General features: G+C 47.9%; 1 protein-coding gene across 2 annotated transcripts; it reads left to right on the plus strand.

Moving 5' to 3' along the window:
• Window positions 1–5: 5 nt before the first annotated feature.
• Zbtb49 (zinc finger and BTB domain containing 49) lies at window positions 6–21,234 on the plus strand. 2 transcript variants are annotated; one of them, XM_038311666.1, is made up of 8 exons: window positions 6–142; window positions 4,582–4,748; window positions 6,343–7,427; window positions 10,266–10,312; window positions 16,169–16,242; window positions 18,570–18,652; window positions 18,741–18,902; window positions 20,185–21,234. In XM_038311666.1, the coding sequence occupies exons 2-8, from the start codon at window positions 4,597–4,599 to the stop codon at window positions 20,859–20,861; spliced, it is 2,280 nt and encodes a 759-aa protein (XP_038167594.1). In that variant the 5' UTR covers window positions 6–142; window positions 4,582–4,596; the 3' UTR covers window positions 20,862–21,234. The 2 variants fall into 2 exon arrangements, with proteins under 2 accessions (XP_038167594.1, XP_038167599.1); XM_038311671.1 differs by lacking the exons at window positions 6–142; window positions 4,582–4,748; window positions 10,266–10,312 and having other exon boundaries at window positions 7,032–7,427.
• Window positions 21,235–23,974: the final 2,740 nt, after the last annotated feature.

A 23,974-nucleotide genomic window follows, 5' to 3' on the forward strand; every position in this document is an offset into this window, starting at 1 on the left:
TGACGGCGACGGAAGCCGCCGATGAGCTGCAGAGGGGGCGTTGTCGGAATGGTTCCGTGGCGCTTGGAGTCCTGCAGTTAACGCAGAGGGTCTGACGGGGACGGGTAACGAGGAGGCGGCCGGTTGGGAGCGGCCTCCGAGGGTAAGGCAACCCGGGACTCTGGCCTCCCGCGAGTTGCGGGTCTGCGCGGCTGGGATGAGTGCTGGCCTGCTGACAGCGCGCTGTGGCGGGCCGGGCCGAGCACAAAGCTAGACTCCGGGCGTGGGAACCGGGCTTCCTTCCAGCCCTCGCTGCCGTCTGTGCGTCTCTTGCTGTTCGCGTCGCCCCAGGATAGGAGAGGCGCTTATGACCGTCCTCATTGCCGCGCCCTGCCTTATTCTTCACGAGACCATCTGTGCCTTGGTGTCTCATCTGTAGAATGCTGTCACTTCAGCGCCTACTTCTCGGGACCTTATAGGACTAGTCAGCGAGTCGCGGTGCAGGTCAGGTGATGAGCGGGTATCTGCAATTTTAGTCAGGGTTCACTAAACGTTCTCAGCTCGTAAGACTGCATCTGGTATACGATAGTGGTTACCGTTTGCTGCTTAACTGAGTCAAACAGGCTGTGAGCAGTATTGTAAGAAACAACCCCAGGGCGAACATTTGTCGGTGGTTGCCTGTTTATTGTGGCTGCCATCGCAGGGTACAACATCCGAGGTGGTTCAGATGAGAGAGGTTTACTTTCTCACAGTTATGGAGGACGGAGGGTCATGAACGTGGTGTCATCAAGTCTGCTTGCTGTAGAGAACTGTCCCGGCTTACAGGTGGTCGGTCACCTTCTTGCTGTAACCTCACATGATCTGTCCTCTGTGCCACTGCACCGCCAGCGTTTCTGCTTGTATCTACATCTCCTTATGCTAGGATGTCAGTCAAATTGAAACAGGGCTCATCCTAATGGGCTCTTTTAAGCCACTTGCCTTATTAAAGTCTGCTCTCACAGGTAATCAACGTCTGTGGTTCTGGAGAATGCAATGAAATACCCCATTTTGGTAACCTGTGCTTGCAATCCAAGCATTGGGGGTGGGGAGTGGAAATAGGTGGATCTCTGGGATCAGTGAGCCTCTCATCTCAATAAGAAACCCTGTCTCAAAGAACAAGGGGGACAGTTCCCAGGGAACAATGCCTAAGGTTGGCTTCTGGCCTCCAGACATGTGCACCCATGTATACATAAAAATGCACACACACAGAAGGGCTTTCATTGTAGGAGCCCCTTCTAGGTTCAGATTCCACTAAGGCTCCCTTTCCCTTGAGGCACCCCTCTTCATTCACATCACCCAAGCTTTTTCTTCTGTTTCTCTTTGCCTTGGTATTTCTATTGTTTGCTGTCTTTCACGTTGATCTTTCCACTGTCGTATTCTTGATAGAGATTTTAGGTTGCTGAGCTAGAAGGAACCCTACTGAACACCTGTGAAGCCCCAGACACAGGTGTCAACTACAGTGATGAATGAAGCAGAGGGGGCCATGTCTTTACCTCGTAAAGACTGTTGCTTCTGCCCACTAGGTTACTCCCCAGCAGTCCATTCTGCTGTGAACTTGTCAGGGGATCAACTCACCAAATGAGTGAGAGTCAAACAGGCTGTGAGCAGTATTGTAAGAAACAACCCCGGGGTAAGCATTTGTTGGTGACAGGGATGTTTCTCTGTTTGTTTATTGTGGCTGCCATCGCAGGGTACAACATCCGAGGTGGTTCAGATGAGAGCGGTTTACTTTCACACAGTTGTGGAGGAAATTCACACCCTCATGGTCCAGCTACCTCACATTTGAGCTCTGCTGCACTGAGGACTAAACCTTAACTATCATCTTCTGGAAATATTTGGGAAATATCCAAACTACATCAGGGTTCAGGGGCACTCTTAAAAGAATCTCTGAGTTTGACTTTGTGGGTGTGATTTTGTCTGCAGTGTTTTTGCCCTAAATATGAAATAAAGAAAACCCATGACTTCTTTGATGCTTAGTGTGGAAGGGTCTCTGCAGGCTTTACTGCAGGCAGGGAAAAACAATCAGACAGGGAAAAATAGATGGAGTTTGCTTTGGCTGCCAGTTCACAAAAAAATACCATGGAAGCTTGTTATTAATTATGAAAGCTTGGCCTTAGCTTAGGCTTGTTTCTGCCTAGCTCTTATAACTTAAATTAACCCATTTCTATTAATCTATATGTGCTGTCACGTGGCTCGTGGCTTTTAATGCTCCTCCTGTATATCCTACTTCCTCTGTGACCCACTAGAGACCCCCCTTTCTTCCCAGAGTTCTCTTGATGTCCCGCCTAAACTCTTCTTGCATAGCTATTGACCATTCAACTGTATTAAGCCAATCAGAAGGCACTGTGGCAAAGATGCATCTTCACAGTGTACAAAAAGATTATTCTACAGCAAGGCTGAGGAAAGAATGAAGCTTGGATCACCCTGATTTTTGTAGCTGGTGTCCGGGCCAGGACTTCTAGAGTCTGACCCACATCATTTTACTTTAGCCATATTTAAGCACAGCCCAATTTTTGGGGAAAAAAGTTTTCTAATAATAATTAACTCTGTCCCAAGTGCACAATAATTTTAAGACATGTTTACATTGAGATTCTTTTTTAAAATTTTTATTCATTTTTATTTTTTGAGATGGGGTTTCTCTGTGTAATAGACCTGGCTGTCCTTGAACTCACAGAGATCCACCTGCCTCCGCCTCCTGAGTGCTGAGATTAAAGGTGTGTGCCACCACCAACTGGCACATTGAAATTCTTTACAAAGTAATCTGGTTTCTTTCACAAAGGTGGGTACTGTTGATTCAGAGATAGTGCCCAAGATTTAGGGTCTAGGTAGATTGACTGAGGTAAACATAATGTCTGTGGGTGTCGGAATTGACCTGGCTCGTAAGATTCATAGAAGCCACTTAGGCTGTTGTACAAATGACATCTCTCACAGGGATGAGTTTTATGGCCTAAAAGTGATGCTCAAAGTTTTAAGGGGAAAGGATCTGGGATAAGTAAAACATAAATTCCAAAAGACATGGGCAGGACCTGGCTCAACAGGGAACAATGTTTACCAGGTTGTAAACTACATTTTCCCCCAGCATTCTAGGAAAGCAGCTAAGCACCTCATTTCATTGAAGAGGTAAGCTGCATGTTTAACTTTCCTGGCTTCTCCAGTGCTTAACTGTGTGCACAAGGCCATTTTGTCCTCTACCCTCTAGTGCACCAGATTGCCTCAGTGTCCTCCCATCCTCTCCCACTGTGTCTGGATGCCAGAGGCTGCACTGATTCAGGTGTGTGCCCCCACCCCCGCGTCTAGCTGTAATTGTTCGATTAGCTGTGCACTGGCCTCACTAGAATTGAAGCTTCCAGGACCCCTGATGTTGCTGTACTCACTGTTGTTGCCCTAGACTATAGTGTGTAGTAGTCACTCACTAGGTAGATGGGGAACAACCAGATCTTCTGTGTCCACACGGGAGCCTCTTGTCTCTTTCCCAGTCAGTCAGTTGTCCTAATGAGGCTCAGTGTCATCTGCCCTCTGCCTCTCTGATCTGCCATCTACCACTATTCAGCCATACTCTGAAGCCCAGCAAGTTCGTGCCCTGGAGATTCCCACACCTGCCAGTCACAGATGCCAGGATCATGCACACCCCATTCTCTTGCTTCCTCTATGCCTGTGAGAGGCACAGAAGCACACCTAAATGGACGTGTGTTCTGTGACACTGATTTGCTCTCCTAGTGGTGATGGTAGTTATTTTAACTTGTATCTTACCTCCCCAAATAGGCTCCTGATTTTCTCGAGCTTTGAATTCTCGAGCTGTATATTTGTTGCTATAACAAAATATCTGGTACTAGCAACTTAAGGAAGGGTTTATTTTGGCTTGTAGTCTGAGGATGCAGTCCATCATGGAGGGGAGGCTTGGTGACAGGAGCGGGAAGCAGTTGGTCATATTACATCAGCAGCCAGGGAGCAGGGAGATGTATGCTACTGCTTGGCTGCTTTCAGTCTTTTGTTCAGTCTGGGATCCCAGCCTATAGGATATATGTATGTCATCCACATTTAGAGTGAGTCTTCCCTGCTCATTTAAGCCTTTCTGGAAGTGCACCAAGAGGAGAACATCCCTGGGATTCTACGTCCCATGAAGTTGAAGGTCAAGATTAATTATCACAAGGTGTTTAATAAGTATGGGTTTGGTCTTAGCTGGCTGGGTTTTTTTCCCTTTATGCTTGTTCATGTATATGTATTGTTTTTTATTTTCAATTTGCATATTCATAGTTGACCATAACAAAATGCATACACTCTTACCACAGCCACCTTCTGTATTAGCAGACTCATGTGCTTTGGGTTTCACATAACTAATAGCTTCCATAATTGGTCAGTAAGAGGAAGCATTTCCATATTGCAGAGAGGTGGGCTAAACAGCTGTGGACTAGATGCTGCCAAAACAGCTCAGTGGGTAGGTGTGTGTGTTAAGCTGTAACTTTGATGCACCATGCTGAAAGCCAGGAGTTTTTGCATTTAGGGCCCCTTCCTTTTGTCTCAGTGGTGTCCTCGAGAGTCTCTTACCTACGTTCTCTGCTGCAGGTCTCATGGTCTAGTATGGACCCTGTCGCTGTTCACAGCTGCCACCTCCTCCAGCAGCTGCGAGAGCAGCGGATCCAAGGCCTGCTTTGTGACTGCATGCTGGTGGTGAGGGGCGTCTGTTTCAAAGCACACAAGAACGTGCTGGCGGCCTTCAGCCAGTATTTCAGGTGAGTGCCTCACTCTGTCCTCCCTGCCTGAAGGACCTGGCAGGAAAGTCCTGTGGCCACATCCCACTTTTCTCCAGGATATTTCTGCCTTGCTCTTTGGAGTTTAAACAAAATGAGAGTTTATGGGTTTTCCTGTTTCTTTAATTACTGTCTCTTTGTGTTTAGAGTAACCTGAAAGGAAAAGAGACTCTTAGCTAGAGTGTGCTGGGAATGATTGGAAAGAATTAATTTCAGTATTCTCTCTGTATTTCAGTTCCTTTCCAAATAAAATGATTGAGGAATTGCGTCTGCAGTAGGAATTTTGCTGTGATAAGAAATGAGAGTGGAGACTGCTGGCCGTCCTTTCCCAGCACATGGAGCAAAGAGCAGGCGGATAGAGAGCTCCAGGCCAGCCAGGGCCTCATAGGGATGATTCTGTCTGGAGAAAGAAAGAAGTCAGCATGAGGAGACTGTTCTGTATGCTTCTCCTACCTTAGGTCCTTCCCTACTTACCTCCCTCCCTACCTAAATTAAAGCAGTTCACCTTTTTTTTTTTCATTTGAATATTGCCAGAAAATCTTTAGTTTAGCTTCAACTTAGTTATCCCTGCCATTATTTTGGCTTATGTGATTTACTTAAATATACTGAATAACACCAAGTAGTTGTGTTTCAATGTAGCTAGCCTTTGTACAATTGCCTTTTCTTTAGAAGTGTATTCTAGTTAGCAAGTGTCTTGTCTTTAGATACCATGCTCCTCTTTGGTGCACATTTACCTGCTCTGGTCAGCCATTGAGTCTCTCTGCAAAGCTTTGCAGCCAGACAGGCATGGTGGCACACCTAGCCCTGGAGGAGTAGAGGCAGGTGAATTCCTGTGAATTCTAGGCCAGCCTGGTTTCCATGGCAAGTCCTCAGCCAGCTAAGTCTAATAGCAAGAATCTGTTTCAAAAAAAAACAAAAACCTAACCAAAACAAAAAACCTTAGCAGCCAAATTATAGGTTACATAGTGAGTGTATACTGAGGGTTGGCTGTCTTTATCTTCACAAGTTTTTCAGGCATAAATATTTGTATGTGTGCTGTATGGTGAGGAATGTATTGTGTCAGACTAAATATAAAACACTGAGATATATAATGTTCTTTTTTTTTGCTGCAGTCTATCAGTGTGAAATTGGTGCATGTGGCTAATTATACTTTGAGCAGGGCAGATCATGTTCCATAGAGTGTTTGCATGAGGACCTGGATTTGATCCAGGACCCACATGAAAAATCCAGGCATAGTAGCGCATTCTTACAATACAGAACTGGGGGGATGGAGACGGGGATTCCCGAGGCTCACTGGGCAGCCAGCCTGGCCTTCTCTGCAAGCTCTGGGCCAGTTAGAGACTCCATTCTCTTAAAACAGAGTGATGGTGTCTGAGGAACAGCATCCAAGGGTGACCCCTGGCCTCTGTACACACACACACACACACACACACACACACACACACACACTTGAACATACACACTAACCCAAAATACTAAAAAAAAAAAGGCAATAAAGGTGAAATAATTCTAAAAATAAAAACATTAAAATGCTAGCAGAATGTGAAAATAGCTAATGGGTTCTTTCTTTTGTCAGGAGCCTCTTTCAGAATTCTTCCAGCCAGAAGAATGATGTTTTTCACTTGGATGTTAAAAATGTCAGTGGCATAGGGCAGATCCTGGATTTCATGTACACATCGCACCTCGACCTCAACCAGGACAACATTCAAGTGATGCTGGACACCGCGGAGTGTTTGCAGGTACAGAATGTTCTGAATCTGTGCCACACGTTTCTGAAGTCGGCCTCGGCAGCACAACTGCCAGGCTTGCCCTGTGCTGGCGCCTTCTCCCTGCAGAGTGTGACTCTGGATGGCACCTGTGCAGGAAGTGAGCACTACCCTCCCCACTCACTGCAGGAGTGCCCTGCCGAAGGCCCGCAGGCTAAAGTTCTGGCTGAGCTGAGTCCTCATGCTCCATCAGCAGGTTTCAGTCGTCCCGCAGGGGAGGTATCAAAACCAGCCCTGGATGCTGCAAGTGGAAGCTGCCCAGAGCTGCCCTCCAAACAGCCCAATTACTATTACAAACTCAGAACGTTATACAGCAAGCAGTACTACAAGCAGACTGCCTGCCCCAGCCAGGTGCCTGCCCCAGAACAGCCCCTCGCTCTCAGTGCCTCCCCAGACATTGCTGCAGCGGATTCGCAGCCTGCTGTGGAGGGCCGCCCAGGTGCCCCGAAGTCTTCAGAGCAGTTACCGTCCGCCTTCCCGGCTCCAGCCCTCAGGAACTCTGGCACTGACTCCCAGGCAGATGCCCTTTGTCAGCTGCCTGCCAAGCAGATGAGACTGAAGAAGGCCATGCACCTGAAGAAACTAAACTTTCTCAAGTCACAGCAGTCAGCTGAGCATACCTCACATCCCAAGTCAGGGGATGGCTTGGTCAGGAGGGAGGAATCTGCTGCTAAGGAAGATGAGGGCCCGAAAGCCAGAAGCCCAACTTCTGAAGAAAAAGGGAGAGAAGAACTGGGTCCAGAGAGCAGCCATGAGGTGGAGATTCCAGGAGCCCCGGCCACATGGGAGGACCCATCCCAGACCCTACAGTCCCAGAGACAGTATGCGTGTGAATTGTGTGGGAAGCCTTTTAAACACCCAAGCAATCTGGAGCTGCACAAACGGTCTCACACAGGTACACTGCCCTGAGCCCACAGACCCGGAAGGAAGCCGCAGTGCCCCATCTCCCTGCAGGTCTTGTCTGTAAGACACTCGACTCCTCAGTGGAGCTGCTGATGTCTCTACTGAGGCTCCAGGGTGCTAGGTGCCCTCTGGTGCACTTGGTGATGGTGTGCACATACGTTCTCTGCAGGGTGGAGTCCGTCCAGCTCACAGTCAGCCGCTTTGGTGTACTCAGATTCTAGCTCTAAGACAGACACTGCTTGGTTGTCTCTAGGGCTTTCTCGAGTAGAATGCAGACTGACAGTGAACTGTGACCTTTTGATTTGACTCATTCTTTTTACTATTACGTTCAGTACTTTAAATTTATTTATTTTTATTTTATGTGCATTGGTGTTTTATCTGCATGTATGTCTGTATGACAGTGTCAGGTCCCTTAGAGTTGAATCTACAGACAGTTGTGAGCCACCATGTGGGTGCTGAGACTTAAACCTGGACCTCTGGAAGAGCAGTCAATGCTCTTAATCTCTGAGCCCTCTCTCCAGTCCCTTGATTTGAATAATTCTTAAACTTCTCTCAGAAGTAATTTTAATTTGAAAAGTTAGGATTTTGGAGGCAGGAGGTAAGCTCTTAAATAAGAATCAACTTTAACAACTTGATTTTTTGGTTTTTGTGTTTGTTTTAGTGGTACAAGGATTGACCTTGCACCTCCTGGACAACTGCTCTGCCACTGAGCTGTGCTCCCCTCCTGCCAGCCCCATTCCATCTGGTATTTTCACGTGAAAATTCTCCCACCTTAGACATTGAACTTCTAATGGTTATTATCTTAATTCATACCATTGCCTTCCCACACCACATTGTACAATACCTATGTCTCACTCTCCCCCTGATTAACTGTGATAGAATTATTAGTGCCTCATGAATTAGTAACAGTTAAGGTATAACCATGAGCTGGGTGTAATGGTGCACACCTTTAATCCCACTACTCAGGAGGCAGAGGCAGGCGCATCTGTTGTGAGTTTGGGGCCAGCCTGGTCTACATAGTTCCAGGAAAGCCAGAGCTACAGAGTGAGACTCTGTCTCAAACCACCCCCCACCCCCAAAATAAGGCATAGCCATGAGCAGTGACACACAGCGGCATCTTCCAGATTGCCCTGTTTGCCTGCTGCCCGCTGCCTGCCTTGGCATGCTCTTCTCTTGGCACTCCGGACTTCCGGTTTGCTGATTTCTACCTCAGGGCATCAGCTGAGACATTTTCATGAGTTATAAAAGTCCTTTCTAGATGTCAGTGTGTTCAAATGTAAAGCCTGCCATTATTTCATTACTGGTAGTTCAAAATAAGACCAGGCACAGACAGCTCTCACTCAGGCTTGCTACAAAAACAACTTGACTTAAATTATTTTTTTTTTTTTGCTTAATTTTCTACTGCCTGAGGAATACTATCAGTTTTATTTCATTTTTCTTTTAGAAACTTACCTGTTATAGCTTTAAAGGAGCAAAATCAAATTGCTAATTCCAGAGAACATCTGTGAGTGACAGATACAGTCACAGGGCAGAGACACTTCCTCAGACATAAATGCTGCATTGAGATGGTAGCAGAGCGTGGCCTGGATGCCAGGGACCTGTGAGGCCAGAGCTGTTTCAGAACGATGCAGATGCCGCTTCCTCAAGGTGTGCTGTGGAAGCTGCCAGTGGCCACATGGTGTGGGATGATGTGCCGCTGGTGGCCAGTGAGACCTGTGTTTCTCTGTCTTCAGAATGCTTTCTGTTTTATTTCTAATGTGTATATGTTGATAGTCACAGCCCATGGGACCAAAATTTTCATAGTGAAAACAGCTTCCAAGACCTGTGGATATGGTTGTTAAAAACCTTCGTCCTTTATGACCCATGGCTTGTCTTTTTTTAACTTATCTCTCTTGTGGGGGCTTGAACTTACCATTATTTATTACCCCAGTAATTATAAAAGAAGGGAGAACACAGGCTTAAATGGTGACAGTCATCCAGGGCTGAAGACTAGCTTAGTACAAGCCCAGAAAGCTGCAGGTCATTGCCAAGGTCACAGGCCCTGCATGTAGAACAGTGTTGTTATTTTTAAGAGAGTCTTAAGGTAACCACTTGACTTGGGGGAAGTGAGGAAATGACATTTCTTGGGGTTCAAAGGCTCCCACAGACTAAAGGCAGCACCTTCCAGTATGCCTTCCAGCAGACCTCCATTCAGAACAGCTGCATCTCCAGGCTGTTGTAGTTACTGCACTTGGTGGAGCAGACAGGAGCCCACACTTTCTCCTCTGTGAAGGCCCAATGCTGAGGGCTGTTCCTCAGGCCACCTATGCCTCACCCTTCAGGCCCCAGTGTCCACAGCCCCCATGGTGTGAAGGGACTGTCCATTCTGTTTGGAGTCAGAGGTAAAGTAGAGAAAAGTCCCATTTGGTTTTGTGCTGAAGGAAAACTGAGCGATCTATTTATTTTACCCTAGGTTTGTATTTGGAGGACAGTTTGACTTCTAGATGAAGGTCTATAGATTGGATTTTTCATCTTTCTGGAGAGTCTCAGGGTAAGAGATAAGTATTTGGAAGTAGAGATACCCTGTGCCTCACTCTGGGGATGAAGAATGTCATGGGCTGGCGTGGTGGCTCTCACATATTATCCCAGCATTCAGGAGTCTAAGGCAGGAATTGTTGAGAGTTTCAGATCAGCCTGGACTATAGAGGGAGATCTTGTTCTAAAATAAAACACAGAAGAACAGAATGGGCTATTTGGAAAGGAGAGACGAAGGGGATCAAATATTTTAAACAAAAATGATTGTGGAAATTTTTGTACTGACAACAAACTGTTGTGTTTTGCTTTGTTTTAGGTGAGAAACCTTTTGAATGTAACATTTGTGGGAAGCACTTCTCTCAGGTGGGAATACTTTTATTTACTGTTGATAATTGGAAGCCTGAACTCCGTTGCTTACTTACTTACCAATAAGACTCACTTTTGTCCTTGGGAGAGAAGCATGTGTGGTAGTGGCAGTTTAGAGACTTGCGGCTGGGTCAGAACCCACATTTCCAGCGCATTAGAGTTGAGTGAGAGCCATCCAGCACCTTTCCCTTTTCTGCACTGATCATGGGTCCTGCCCTGGTGTGTCTTGAAGTTTCCAGCTGCCCACACTGATCTTCCCTGGAGCCGCATTGTACGCTGGGTTAGGTCCAAGACCAGTAGTTACTCTCACTGGGACTCTGAGGCAGGATATTGGGCAGACTAGACCAAGCCATTTTCATTCCCAAATCTGACTGCAGTTCCATCTTCCCGTGCACTGTCATGGGCTAGTGTGCTCCGTTCACGCTTACCTCTCGGTGACTCCCTATATCTTCTCGTGGTTGGCCCTGTCTTCCCGGAGTGATGACTTTGGGACAGCATCATGTTGCAGTATCATCAGGAGCCCCCAGCCCCAGGTGTTGAGTTGCACCCCTCTATCACTATTCCCAGGGAGACCTTCATTGCCTTCCATCTCGGCCCCTGGAGTGCAAAGCTTGGCCTCTGGACCTTCAGGGTCTGGGTTGAACCTGCCCCTGTCAGATTTACTGTCCCGTTATCCTGGACGAGACAGTGTCTTGATCTGTTAAACAAGGATGAAGGAGCACCTGCCCTAGAGAGTGTGCAGGAGTAAGGTTCTTAGAACAGCATGTGCCCCCCTCTTGGCTCTGCATCCCAGTCCTTGTGTGGTCCTCCCCACCACCACCATTTTCATCCTAGCCACCTAGGACTGGGCCTGGTGAGAGAGCTTAGCAAGTAGGGATGTTGCTGCCAAGCCTGACAAACTGATTCCAATGCCTGGGGTCCACACAGTGGAAGGAAAGAACCAGTTACCGCAAGTTGTCTTCTACTCGGCACATGTGGCTTTTGATGCTCCTCCCCTCCCCCCAGCAAGATAAATAAGTAAAAATTAAAAAAAGTAAAGTGTAAAACTGTTTGTGACCATTGATAATAAGCAGTCACCATGCTTCTCTGGGCCTCTTTCTCATTCTTACATTACTATCTTATGAGCTATTGGGGGATTCAGTACCTTTCGTGTGTAATGACTTCCTCTTCCTGCTCAGAGACCTTCTGTGGCTCCACTTGGTAACTAGAACACAGGTGCACACAGGATCTGTGTCAGCCTCCCTGTCCCTACCCACCCAGCGCTGCTGCTGTGCCATCCCTTAGAGGTGCCCGGTTCCTGCTACCTTTTTGATCAGTGATTTTGGTGTGCATCCAATCCTAGGAACCATGCTTTAGACCTTGATCTGTGCCCTCCCTCTGCATCGTCTTCAGGGCGGTTGTCTGGGTTGGCATAGCTTCTCTTAGGTTTGTATGGATGCAGAGCTGTAGCTGTGGTTTTCAGATGCATCTTGCTGTTTTGTTTTCATAGAGAAGTAGTGAAGTTACTTGAAAAAGGACTGTTTAAAAACCTGATTCAGCAAGAGTTACATGTTACTAAGCTGCCCTTACCTCTGCCGCATGCTGGGATGGAACAGACACGAGTAAGGCTCTGAGGAGCTTGTTCTTCAGAGGGAGAAGTAACTATGTGGACGGTAGGACAAGGAGACTTGGGCATGCTGTGCCAGACACATCTAGGAGCAGTGCAGACAGAGAAGAGAACAGTCATAGCTGTCTGAGAGACATGGCCTTTGGAGCAAGCTAAGGGCAGCACTTGACTGTCCTTGGATGAGCCTTGGAGACAGCTATGACTGGGGGTGGAGGGCAGGGTTCTGTTGCATGGGGATACTAAGAGATGACACTACCCCGCATTTCTGCTGTCCAGTCATCTGGGAATGACTGGAGTAGACAGTGGTGGTCACTAGATTGAGATGCCCCTCCTGGTCTGCTGGAGTGCGCTGTAGTACTAAGTTCCTAAGGGCCTTTTCTTTGGAGAATTTGAAAGTTTGAAAACATTTACCAGTACGAATCCCTTATCCTCTTTCCTAAGGATTACTGTCTAGAAGAGTTAGTCTGTCTGCACTTAACCACGGCTTTACTAATGAGCTGGCTGGCACTGTGGCACATCAGCCAGCATCATCTTGGGTTGCAGTGATGATGCACTCAGCTGTTTATAGCATCATATTCTCTTAGAGTATGGCCATGTCTTGTGTACTGTGCTTCCTGTGTGGTGTACAAAGACACCAGTACATCCAGGGCAGTAGGGGAAAGGGAAAGCTGGCAAGTCAGCTATCTTTGGAGAAAAGCAAAGCCAGGAAGAGACTTTGATCAGCAAGTACCACATTCTGAGAGGCAGAGGGCAGTCTTGGGTGCCATGTTTTCTGGTAGTACTGTCTAGATGGGGGTGGCTTCCCTTGTTGCATGCAGTATGCCAAAGAAGCCCTCTGGAGAAGTTCAGAGGCAGAGTCCTGGGTGCTGAGCTGACACCAGAGCAACCACACACCTCATCCTTGGTGACGGTGCAAGAGGCAGGGACATCTTGACCATGTCCCGAAGTGCTAACCTGGGGCTCAGGTGATTCTCATGCTTCAGTAGATCTAGTCACATCATTTCATAATATTACCAAGGAAGTGTGTGCTTGTCCTGGGTGTTTTTAAAAATTTTACTATTATCTGAAACTCTAAAGACTTGTAACTCAGCTAGATGACTAATGTGTGCAATGCCTTCTGTCTTTGAGTTAGTATGGCCCTTGTTCTTACTCAGCTGCCATCTACAGGAATGGGAGCCTGGTTTCTTTATGAGTGAATACTAATGCTTGTGTCTACATCATAAAGTTTATTATAAGAGTGATCCAACTCAGATGATACATTTAAAAATACTTTATATAGTTGTGGGGAGGTACTTGTTTGTCCCGGCTGCCCAGAACCAAATAACCACACAGAAACTGTATTAATTAAATCACTGCTTGGCTCGTTAGCTCTAACTTCTTATTGGCTAACTCTTACATCTTAATTTAACCCATTTCTAGTAATCTGTATATCACCATGAGGCCGTGGCCTACCAGCAAAGTTTCGGCACGTCTATCTTTAGCAGCTTCATGGCATCCCCCGACTCTGCCTTCTTCCTTTCAGAATTCAGTTCCATCTTTCCTGCCTACCTAAGTTCTGCCCTATCAACAGGCCAAGGCAGTCTCTTTATTCATTAATGGTAATCACAGCACACAGAGGGGACTCCCACATCACCATATTTATGTATTTACTAGGGAACACTTGTACCACAGTGTGTGTGTGGAGGTTAGAAGACAGCTCTTGGGAATCAGTTTTCTCCTTCCACCATGAATGTGGGTCCTGGGGATTGAATTCAGCAAGTTGCCTTTACCTGCTGAGCCCAGATGTTACTTCTTTTTTTCTGGTGGGATTTTTCTCTTCAATACTCTTTTTTTTTTTTCTAATATCCTCAGAATTTTATTAGCACAGGTTTTGAAGTCAGAAGATAAACTTGAATTAGGCCAAGTGTGGTGATGCATGCCTTTAATCCCCAGCACTCAGGAGGCAGAAGCAAGCAGATGTCTATGAGTTCAGGGCCAGCCTGGCCTACATAGTGAATTCCAGGCTAGCCAGGGGTATATAATTAGACCAGGTCTCAGAAGAAAAAAAAATCAAACCCCAGGTGAATTAGCTCTCCCAGTCTTGTGACTCAAGGCATCTCAGCGCTCCAGCTGACTGCTCTGTAAAATGCAATGCAGCTCTACAAGCCTGCACTTGGTACATCTTTGCTGCAGAGCTCTGCTCTCATTCATAACGTTATCGTCGCTGCTTGGCACAGTTCTGCAAACACAACTGCAGATATTTCTTAAGACGTGGTCTATGCACTTTGGATACCAGCAGCGTAGCTAAGGTTTCCTAAAAATAAAAAGTATGGATTGATGCCTGAAATAACAGGGCCAGGACTCCTGGGTCATCTGTACAAACTGCCTACATGCACTACGGTTTGGTTGTTGGGTTGTTGTGTGCAGAACATTCCATCAGACCTATTTTGTCTGTGTTTGTACAGTTTGTCACCCCAGTATGTGCTACTGTGTGTGGCAAAGATTTACTGATTTTCATTTTGTATTTCCATGTGACGCGTTAAGGTTTTTGTTGCTGTTGCTTTCTTTCGTTGTTTGTTATATTTTGACTTTTTGAGACAGTTTCCCTATGTAGTCCTGGCTGTCCTGGCACTTGCTGTGGTATCCCTGGCTTATCTCAAACACAGTAGTCTTCCTACCTCAGGCTCCTGAGTGCTGGAATTACAGGCCTGTACTACCACATTCATTGACTACAGCTCATCACATTGTACCTTAGAAGTGCATTGGGTTGTATCTGCTTTGAAACAAGTAACACCGCTGGGGAGGGGGGTGTGTACCCTTCTCTAAATGGCTCAGACTGTTTCATGCATATTTACTGCACCTTTAGTGCTACAGAGGGTTCTCCCTGGCAGTGGAGCAGGTGGTACTGTTCAGATTGTTGTGTGGGTGTATCACATTGGTTTTTCTGAAATTTGGATGTCACTGACCAAAGCAATTAGTATTTGGAACCCAGCTCTTTAAGGACTGGCTGTCATGCTAACTGTTCAGGGCATGTCAGTTTCCTGTGATTTGCAAAAACAGAGAAGACCTGCACCCTAAGACCAGTAGTAACCAGTCCAACCATGGCCATGGGCAACTGCTCTAGTTGCCAAATCTGTTTTTCAGCTAGAAAGAAGAATACCAACTGCCAGTGCTTATAAAAGCCTAGGTAAAATTTCAGCATGTGGATTTTGCTGTTGGCGTTTGCTGTGGTCTTGTTATTAATAGTCACTATAAAGCGGGCTCTTCTGCCAAGATCCCTCTGGTTTTTCAAAGTCCCAGTTTTCTCTCAGCTGTGTTTATCACAGTCTTGAATGTAGTGTCTAACTGAGGCTTCCCCGAGCAGATTCCACAGGCAGCGTCTTTTTGTATTTGTGAGCTGTGACGCATAGATGGACTATAACCAAAACTGTCTTTTCAGTTTGCTTGAGGTATCAGCTAGCTGCTGCTTATTCTCTTTTCTGGCTCTGCTGTGCACTGCAGTGTGGCCCATAAGGCATTTTTGTTTGTCACGATGGGTTTGTTTGGCAGGAGGACACTCTTAACAGCTTGAGCTGCTCAGGTATAGTGAGGGAAGACTTTGCCTCTCAGCCTCACTTTGGAACATTTCCAGGGAGGAGTTTACAGCTTTGCTTTCACCGTATTGTATAATTTCCTGATTTCATACTGACGACTGTATGGGAGTCTGTGTGCGAAACCCTGCTAGCTTCACAAACTAGGGATGCAAAGACCCTGCAGTGCTGCCCTGGTCCTCCTGAGATGCACTCCTGCACAGAGGTAAAAATGAAAAGCTGGCCAGGCAGAGCCAACCTTACTGTTAGAGGACACACTTTCTGGAAACGTCTTTTGCTTCTTTTGAACAAAATCATTTGTTTAGAGAGGTTGTGAACACTGAAAACAGCCCCACAAGTGCCTAACTCTCCATAGAGCCCTGCATGCGGGTGCTCTAAATCAACTAAGTCAAGGTCCGCTTAAAATTAGGCCTGGGATCCCAAATTCCTCCCCAGAGTAACCTGCCCTTTTACAAGGGAGGCATCACAGAGTGGGCACCGGTGTGAGGCCACAGTTGGGGCTCCTTGTGCAGTGGGTGGCTGCCCTTGGCTTTAGACACAGCTTCCTGTCTGCCCTTTACTGGTAGTGTTATGGGATCAGCTAAAACTGTCGGTTCCCTTTGAATGCCTTTTGGTTTTGGTTTTGGTTTTGAACGTTTTTGGTTTTTCATTATTGGTGTGTTTCTTGTCCTCTTGTAGGCGGGCAACCTTCAGACTCATTTACGCCGGCACTCTGGGGAGAAGCCGTACATCTGTGAAATCTGTGGAAAGAGGTCAGTGATGGCTCAGTGCCACATGTGAGGGACTGTGGGTGCTTCACGTGTCTTTGTCCAGTGTCATATCACGGGCTACCAGGGCTCACACAGCCATGGCAGAGAACAAGGGCGTTCACTCTGTGACACATGGGAGAGTAAGGAGAAAAGTTCACAGAGAGCACGAACATCTAGGCTGGGGCCCCAGGAAGGAAATCGGCTTTACAGGAAACAGATTACTTTATGCCAAAATGTTCTTTCTTAAAAGGTCCCCATGGAGGAGACTGTCTAGTCAGGGGAAACAGTGCCCGAAGCCTGTGTGACTAGGCACCCAGAGATAAGGCATCAGAGGGTACCTACGCAGTGTTGTTAAACCAGGCTGTTAGCTTCAGGACAGAATCTATGACTCTCAACCTTGGCAGCTGAGTTTTGACCTGAAAACTGAGTGTTGGCGTGGCAGCAAAGAATTAGCCCCTTTTGGTGGGTTGGCACCTGTGCAGTAAGTCCTTTACAGGACATGGGGTCAGTGAGGAGCTTCTCCACCCCTCCTGTATGCACAGGCCACAGCCTCGGCCTCCATCCCCTTGTTGGTAATAGTCCAGGAGCTTCTTACTCCACCATCCTGTGCTAAAACTGCAGGCCTCCACCAGCCTCTCAAGCCACAGGCATCCCCATTGGTTCGTGTCAGGGTTCCATCATTTAATTACTCATTCATCCAGCATCCGTAACTCCCACCATCTGCTCAGTGCTGTAAGGGGAGCACAAGCGTCAGTGGCTGCGATTCTCTGCCTTTCACAAGTTCTTGCAACCTTGTCGGGAAGGTTAAAGATAGACACAGGATCATTCAGAAGTCAGCGTCCTCCAGCACATTCCGTAGCACATTCTATGAGCATAGCAGAGGGAAAATCAAGCTTCAGTTGAGTTTTGGGAACATGTCTGCCTCTGCATTGGAAAATGGAACAAAGCAAAGGCTGTCATGCCAACCCTGGCTCCCTTCTGTTGCAACTACCTGAACATAAAGCCAAGTTCTGGGTGGTTCTCTCTGGTCATGGCAGGTGCCCAGCAGCACAGACAGAACTGCCTCACATGCTGTTACTTCCCATGGGCTCCTGAGAACATTTTGCTGTGTTGAAAATTAAGATCTTGGAAATTCTGTGTAAGATCTTTTTTTGTGGGCCAGAGAGATGGCTCAGAGGTTAAGGGCATTGGCTGGTTTTCCAGACATCCTAAGTTCAATTGCCAACAACCACATGGTGGCTCACAACCTTCTGTAATGAGATCTGGCTCCCTCTTCTGACATGCAGACAACACTGTATGCATAATAAATACATCTTTAAAAAATAAAAAAGAATAAAAAAAAGATCTTTTCTGTGCCTCATTTTCCTTGGACCAACCCACCAGCCATCAGAGGGGCAGCCAGGAAAGAGTATCAGTCTCCTCATGGGTGAGAGGTACTTGTTGCCGCCCAAGCTCATGCGCATCTCTGCACTCGCTGTTTCCCGTCCAGAAGGTGGGGTAGAATGGTATCCTGGTGTGTGGAGACAACTATGGGAGGTACCAATTACCAGACATCAACATGTCCTGGGCCCAGGGTAGCTGCTCCATGAACACTGGTTCCTTCTTCATTCCCATCTCTGTCCCTGTCTTAGGGTAGATGTGGAGGGTCTCCAGTGTGGGCTAGGATAGGTGAAGGAGGGCCAGTGTCCCTGCTCCAGAAGCCTGAAGTCTGTGTATTTCACACTAGATTGAGTAGAGCTGGCTTCATTGCCAAGACATGCAGAGCTCACCTTGTGCTCTCCAGTGTGAGCCTTGGGCTGTCACACTACACAGAATGCTTCCCACAAGTGCAGTGATCCCAGCAGGATCTTAGCACCACAGGGTTTCATGTTTCTCTGAACTGTGAGACTTGCCAGTGAGAGGTCTCAGAGTAAAGGCACTTTCAGCAAAGCCCGGGGACCTGTTAGTTCCTAGGAGCCATGTGGTAGAAGGAGAGCTAAGTCACCCAAGTTGTCTCTGACCTCCACATGCATGCTGCAGTGTACATACACATGCACTAAATAAATAAATGTAATTGTTTTAAGGTAAGAGAGAGTGAACTGTGAGACTGGTCTTGTGCTGTTGGAAACCAGATAGCGTATGATGATGCAAGCAGGAAGCATCTTAAAACCAAAACACTGGCATCATTTTCTGCTCTCCCTGAACCAGAGAAATAGAAATGTTTTACACACCCAGCAGGCCACACCCAGCTCTGTGTAAAACAGGTAGAGCGGTTTATGTCCTCTGCATGGCCCTGGTTTTCAGGGTCTCGGCAGTGGCACCAATCTGATAGGACTTTGCACTTCTTGCAGGTTTGCTGCCTCCGGTGACGTCCAGCGCCACATCATCATTCACTCCGGAGAGAAGCCACACTTGTGTGACACGTGCGGCAGAGGTATTGCTGAGTGAGCGACTCCCTGTATTCCCAGGGTCACTGCTGCGGGTTTCTTTTGTCACCCTAACCCCTGCTGTGGTCTGTCTAGGGTTCAGCAATTTCAGCAATCTGAAGGAGCACAAAAAGACGCACACGGCTGACAAAGTGTTCACCTGTGACGAATGCGGGAAGTCCTTCAACATGCAGAGGAAGCTGGTGAAGCACCGTGTGCGGCACACGGGCGAGCGGCCCTACAGCTGCCCTGCCTGTGGTGAGTGTGACGCTAGCCAGCGGGCAAGCTGACCTCATCCTGTACGCGGCAGAGTTACCCACTCTGCTGTTGGTTGCCATAGGTCACTGTTTTCTCAGAGTGAGTGAGAGGGGCAGTTCCTTTGCCTCCTTACCACACACTGCATCTTTGAGGTATCAGGAACTGATCCTAATGCTCCAGATACAAAGTGACCAAAGCCCTGTCACTAAGAGCTGGCAAACCCAGTGGGAAGAGGTGGAGTGCCGAGCACACTTCGGAAACAAGGGGCATTCATTGCACCTCCACCCCATACACGCACTTGTTACTTAACAAATCAGACAGTGGCATTCTGTAAAGTGAGACGTTCTCAATATGTCCAATGTGTGTGGGGGGGGAGGGTGTTTCCCGTGAGGGAGTTACCTACTGAGTTTCCACTTGTCACAAGGAAACAGGCTGAAGGACAAGCTTGTGCACATCTTTGGTACAAACTTGTAGTGCCCATGCCACTACAGGTCAGTTTGCGAGTCTCAGGCAAGGGACACACAAAGAGACAGGAACACAGGTCATCCTTGATACAAGAATGACAACGTTATTGTGCTCAGGGGCAGCTTATATAGGGCTCTGGCCATGCCCCCAGCTCTCAGGATCTTTCAGCTGCAGGCCTCACCAGAAACCACTCTCCTGCCATCAAGGTCTCGTGCTCAGAGCAGCTGCAGGCACAGCTAAACAAGTTGTTTTGCTCAGTTCACTCCAGCGGACAAAGGGTCTGAGGCTGGTAAAGAAAGTCAAGGGGCCAGGGGTCTGCAGCCCCCAAGACAAACTGACTGAATAGACATCAGGAAGGGGTGTCCTAGGTCCTAGGCTGGTCGTGTGGTGCTGCTGTAGTAACAGTCGCTCCTACCTGGCTGCCACCACCACTGTTCTTGACGGGAACTAGAGAGGAAGGATTAGTTTGGGCTTAAGGTTTCCTTCAAAGGTCTAGCCCTAATGACTCCCTTTCACCAGCTGGGCTCTATCTCCTAAGCCTCCACATCCTTCTGAATAGCATCGTCAGCCGGGGAGCATTAAGGGACACTGCAGGCTCAAATGACAGCAATGTAGCCCAGAAGTAACTCTGCTGAGGAGATTTGTATTTCAGCCGATAAGGGAGCAGCCGCTGGGCAGCACTGAAACCCAAGAGTCTTGTGCTAAGTCTCAAACTGCAAGGGCCATCGGAGAGGGATCTTATCCAAAGTGAGGGTGCCATGAACTACCCTTAGGTCAGTTATCCTTCCATTTCTAACGTACCCCTTTCTCTCTCCAGGGAAGTGCTTTGGGGGCTCAGGAGACCTACGCAGGCATGTCCGCACTCACACTGGGGAAAAGCCTTACAGCTGTGAGATCTGCAGCAAGTGCTTCACACGCTCTGCGGTGCTGCGGCGGCACAAGAAGATGCATGGCAGAGCTGACGCCAGGAGTCCAGTTGTGCTGGAAGAGCTGAGCCAGGCCATTGAGACCTCTGACATGGATAGGTCTCAGAGCTCCGACTCCTTCTCCCAGGACGTGTCCGTCACACTGATGCCTGTGTCTGTCAAGCTCCCTGTGCACCCAGTGGAAAGTTCTGTGGCAGCATTTGATGGTCACTGTACCGGCTCCTACTGTAAGTTACGCTCCATGATCCACCCTCCTAGCATGAGTGAGCAGGACAAACTGGGCCTGGACCCTGCCAAGCTGGCCAAGCCCCAGGAGCTGCAGAGCCAGCCGCATGCCTATGGCTACTCAGATGTGGACCCCTCAGCAGGTGTGGAGCATTCACAGGCTGATGGTATGGCTGTGACCCGCTCTTCCTTGGCCACTCTGGACAACCACTGCACCGAGCCGCTGGGTAGCCGGGCACCCTCGGTGACTTACAGGAACTCTGAGGGACAGTTTTTCTCTAGTATGACTCTCTGGGGGCTGGCAATGAAGACGCTGCAGAATGAACACGAGCTGGAACAGTGATGTGCCATCTCAGAACCCTGACAAGAAGCACCCTGCCTAGGACGGCTCCCCTCCAGCTCTAGAGAAGGGTTAAGTGATTTCCCTCCCAGTGCTTGCTGGGAGCTCCATCTGTGTGTAGCCCAGGAGCTCTTGCCGCCTGCTGGTCCCAGAGAGAAAGATGGTGTGGGACAGTCTCCACAGCAGCCTAGGCCCTAGGCTGTGAGAACAGCCGCTGGACATCAGTGTGGCTTTGGACCTCGCATCAGCTACTGTACATTTGGGTCCTGTTAAATGCCATATGTATACATAAAAATACAGATTTTATTTTTACATTTTTATATGAGAAATTTTTAGTATCTTATTTTTTTAAATATTTATACAGATTCTATTTGTATATGGAACTTGTAATATAATTTCAATAAATGAGCTTGCTTTCCTGTATCATGTTTTATATTTGTTTTTTTTCCCCAGGACTTTACTCTTTATTTTTTAATGCAGGGTCTCATCATATAGCCCTGACTAACCTCAGACCATCTAAGTATGCCAGGCTGACCTTGAACTCACAGAGATCCACCTGTGTCTGCTTCTCAAGTGCTGGGATTAAGGGCATATGCCACCATGCCCAGTTCTCAAACATTTTTTTATTAATCTTAGTACTATAAAAATACATATCAGTGCAGAAGATCACAGGTTTGAGCCCCAGTACCACCCAGAAATGAAATAAATATCACTGACTTGGTTGTATTAAGCAAATGACTTAATATTTAAGGCTTAATTATTAATCAATGAGTCCAGTTATGTCGCCAGCCTGGTATGGGGGCTTCAGAGTCCTCTGAACACCCCGACTCTTGGCAACCCAGGATCTTCTCTTGTTTGGCTTGCTTCAGAGTGAGATGAGCTCCTTACAGGCCTGAAGTGATCTAGCCCCACTCAGAAGTCCATCTGACTGCTGATTTGACATATCCATGGTACTGGCTCCGGGATGGGAATAGTTGCCTTGTAGCACACTGTGGATTGCCTGATGGTGTCTTTGAGAGCACCCTCTCACAATTGCAACTCAGAAAAGCAATGAACCTGACAAGACAACCTGGCAAGGACAGGATTCCACAGGGAATAGCCAGGCCTAGAGAACTGTCAGCCATGAATGACATCAGGTTCCTTCCCAGTTTCCTAGTTACTCACTACACCACGGTTCCCCGAGGATGGCACAGCAGACAGACCTAGAGCTTCATGAGGGTTGAGCATCCTGTCCATGGGTGTGCCTAAGTGTGGGCACTTTGAATAACGTGCCTGGGTTGAACTTGGATGGGATGTGTGGTTGCTGGTGAATGGTAGCCCCTTCCATCCTGCCCTCTCCTCCCATCTCCCACGGCCTTGACAGCTCCGCATTCCAGTAGCTCCTCCCCTCTGGGGTTTTACTGCCCCTTTACCCCTCATCCCATCCTTACGGATCCCTCTTAGCCAGGCTACATGCCATAGTCCTCATGTCACAACCCCCCTGCCACAAGCTTCTATGGAGGGATGTGTGTGCCAAGGACAAGACTCTTAGGGTTTACCATACAGTTCTGCCACCCTTGCAAAATTAAAATTTTATTTTAAAAGTCATTGATTATATACTTGCCATGTGTAAGCTTTATGACGTGTAAATGAAACTGAAGATAAAAACTATGAAAAATAAACTAAAAAGGTTTGTTGGCACCCGGGTTCTGAACGCCTGCGTAACGCCTTGGTCCAGTGACCTGTCAGCTTGATGGTGTCTGTGATGGACAGCTGGTACTCACCTTACCTTTTCCCGGGCTGCTTTGTGCAGGCTTCCATTCAGCCAGCAGATGGCAGCAGCATCACCTCAGAAGCAGGCCGGGCCAGTGCTAAGGCCTGTGGCTGCTCTGCCTGAGAGCTATGGCGTCCTTGCGGCTCTCTGCAGACAGCAAAGCACGTTTGCACACCTTAGCCTCCTCAAGTCTGTGGGGAGACAGGACCGCGCCCGCCCCAACAGGGAAATTACAGGCTTGGTTGTTTTTCAAGCTTACTGGGTGCTGTCCACAACTCTGGGTCTAGTATTCACATTGGATTGCCTTGTGGATGGTTCAGACTAGGAAATGTTCCTAGCAGCCTCTGGGACTTCAGCTGCTCAGTGCTAACTTGGCCAGTGGACGCTCCACACAACAGCAGTCTGACCTTGCACAAGGCCCTTGGGGTCCTGGCTCTCTGGGACTCTGGAAACAAACTAACAAAAGCTGTAAAACATAGGTGTGAGGGCTGGAGTTGTAGCTCACTGGGCCTCGCATGCCCAGAGCCCTGGGCTCAATCCACAGCATGGAAGAAAAAAATGGCTCTGTGAACCTTGACCTGTGTGAGCGATGCCAGACAGAAAAGGCCATGCACTGCATGCACTGCATGACTGTATGATTCTCTGCAAGCCATCAAGATCAGAGAAATCCACAAAGACAGCGAGCAGGTAGCTGGTTGCCAGCTACGAGGGGAATAAAAAATGGATGCTTAATGGGCCCAGGGTTCTGTTTAGGGTGGTTAAACATTCCGGAATTAGCTGGTGTTTATTTAGGACTGAGCTGTGCTGCTGCCCTAATTTATGCCCCTCCCTCCACAAACTATTTGGAGACAAGTTCTTACGGAGGAATGTAGGTTTGGACAGGTCATAGGGGTGAGACCAGTGTGATCGTGTCCTAGTAAGGGATCCACCTACCCCATCCCCTCCCTGCCCCTCTGTTCTGATACCCTGGGTTTGATTAGGCAGTATGGAAGTTATCGAGAACTGACTTAGTTGAGGTCAGATACTGTTGTCCAGCCTACTGCAATGGGTTCAAAGTGACCTGCTGCCGCCCATCACCTCGGCCCTCCCTCGCTTTCCTCCTCTGTAAGTTGCATCTAAAGTGACTTTGTCCACCTCAGGGTTAGAGGTGGTGACCCAGGAGGCCAGACTAGAGCCTGCAGGGCAAATGGAAGACCAAGGTGCTCCTTGTCATTGCTCTTTTGTGGGGGTGACAGGAGAGTGGCTCTCTCAAGTCTTGCTCACTGACGTCCTCCCCAGCCCTGCAATGGTACCCAGCACATAACAGACGTGGAAGTCATTGGAAGTGGAGGAGAGATGGTGTTTGTGGTGAACAACAGTCTCT

Source organism: Arvicola amphibius, chromosome 1 (genome assembly GCF_903992535.2).
Source record: "Arvicola amphibius chromosome 1, mArvAmp1.2, whole genome shotgun sequence".
NCBI lineage: Eukaryota > Metazoa > Chordata > Mammalia > Rodentia > Cricetidae > Arvicola > Arvicola amphibius.

Excerpts from the sequence above, each read along its gene's own strand:
- Zbtb49 (XM_038311666.1), top strand. The coding sequence starts at position 4,597 with ATGGACCCTGTCGCTGTTCACAGCTGCCACCTCCTCCAGCAGCTGCGA. Across the intron at positions 7,428-10,265 it reads GCACAAACGGTCTCACACAG|GTGAGAAACCTTTTGAATGT; the intron begins GTACACTGCCCT and ends GCTTTGTTTTAG. Across the intron at positions 18,903-20,184 it reads CTACAGCTGCCCTGCCTGTG|GGAAGTGCTTTGGGGGCTCA; the intron begins GTGAGTGTGACG and ends TTCTCTCTCCAG.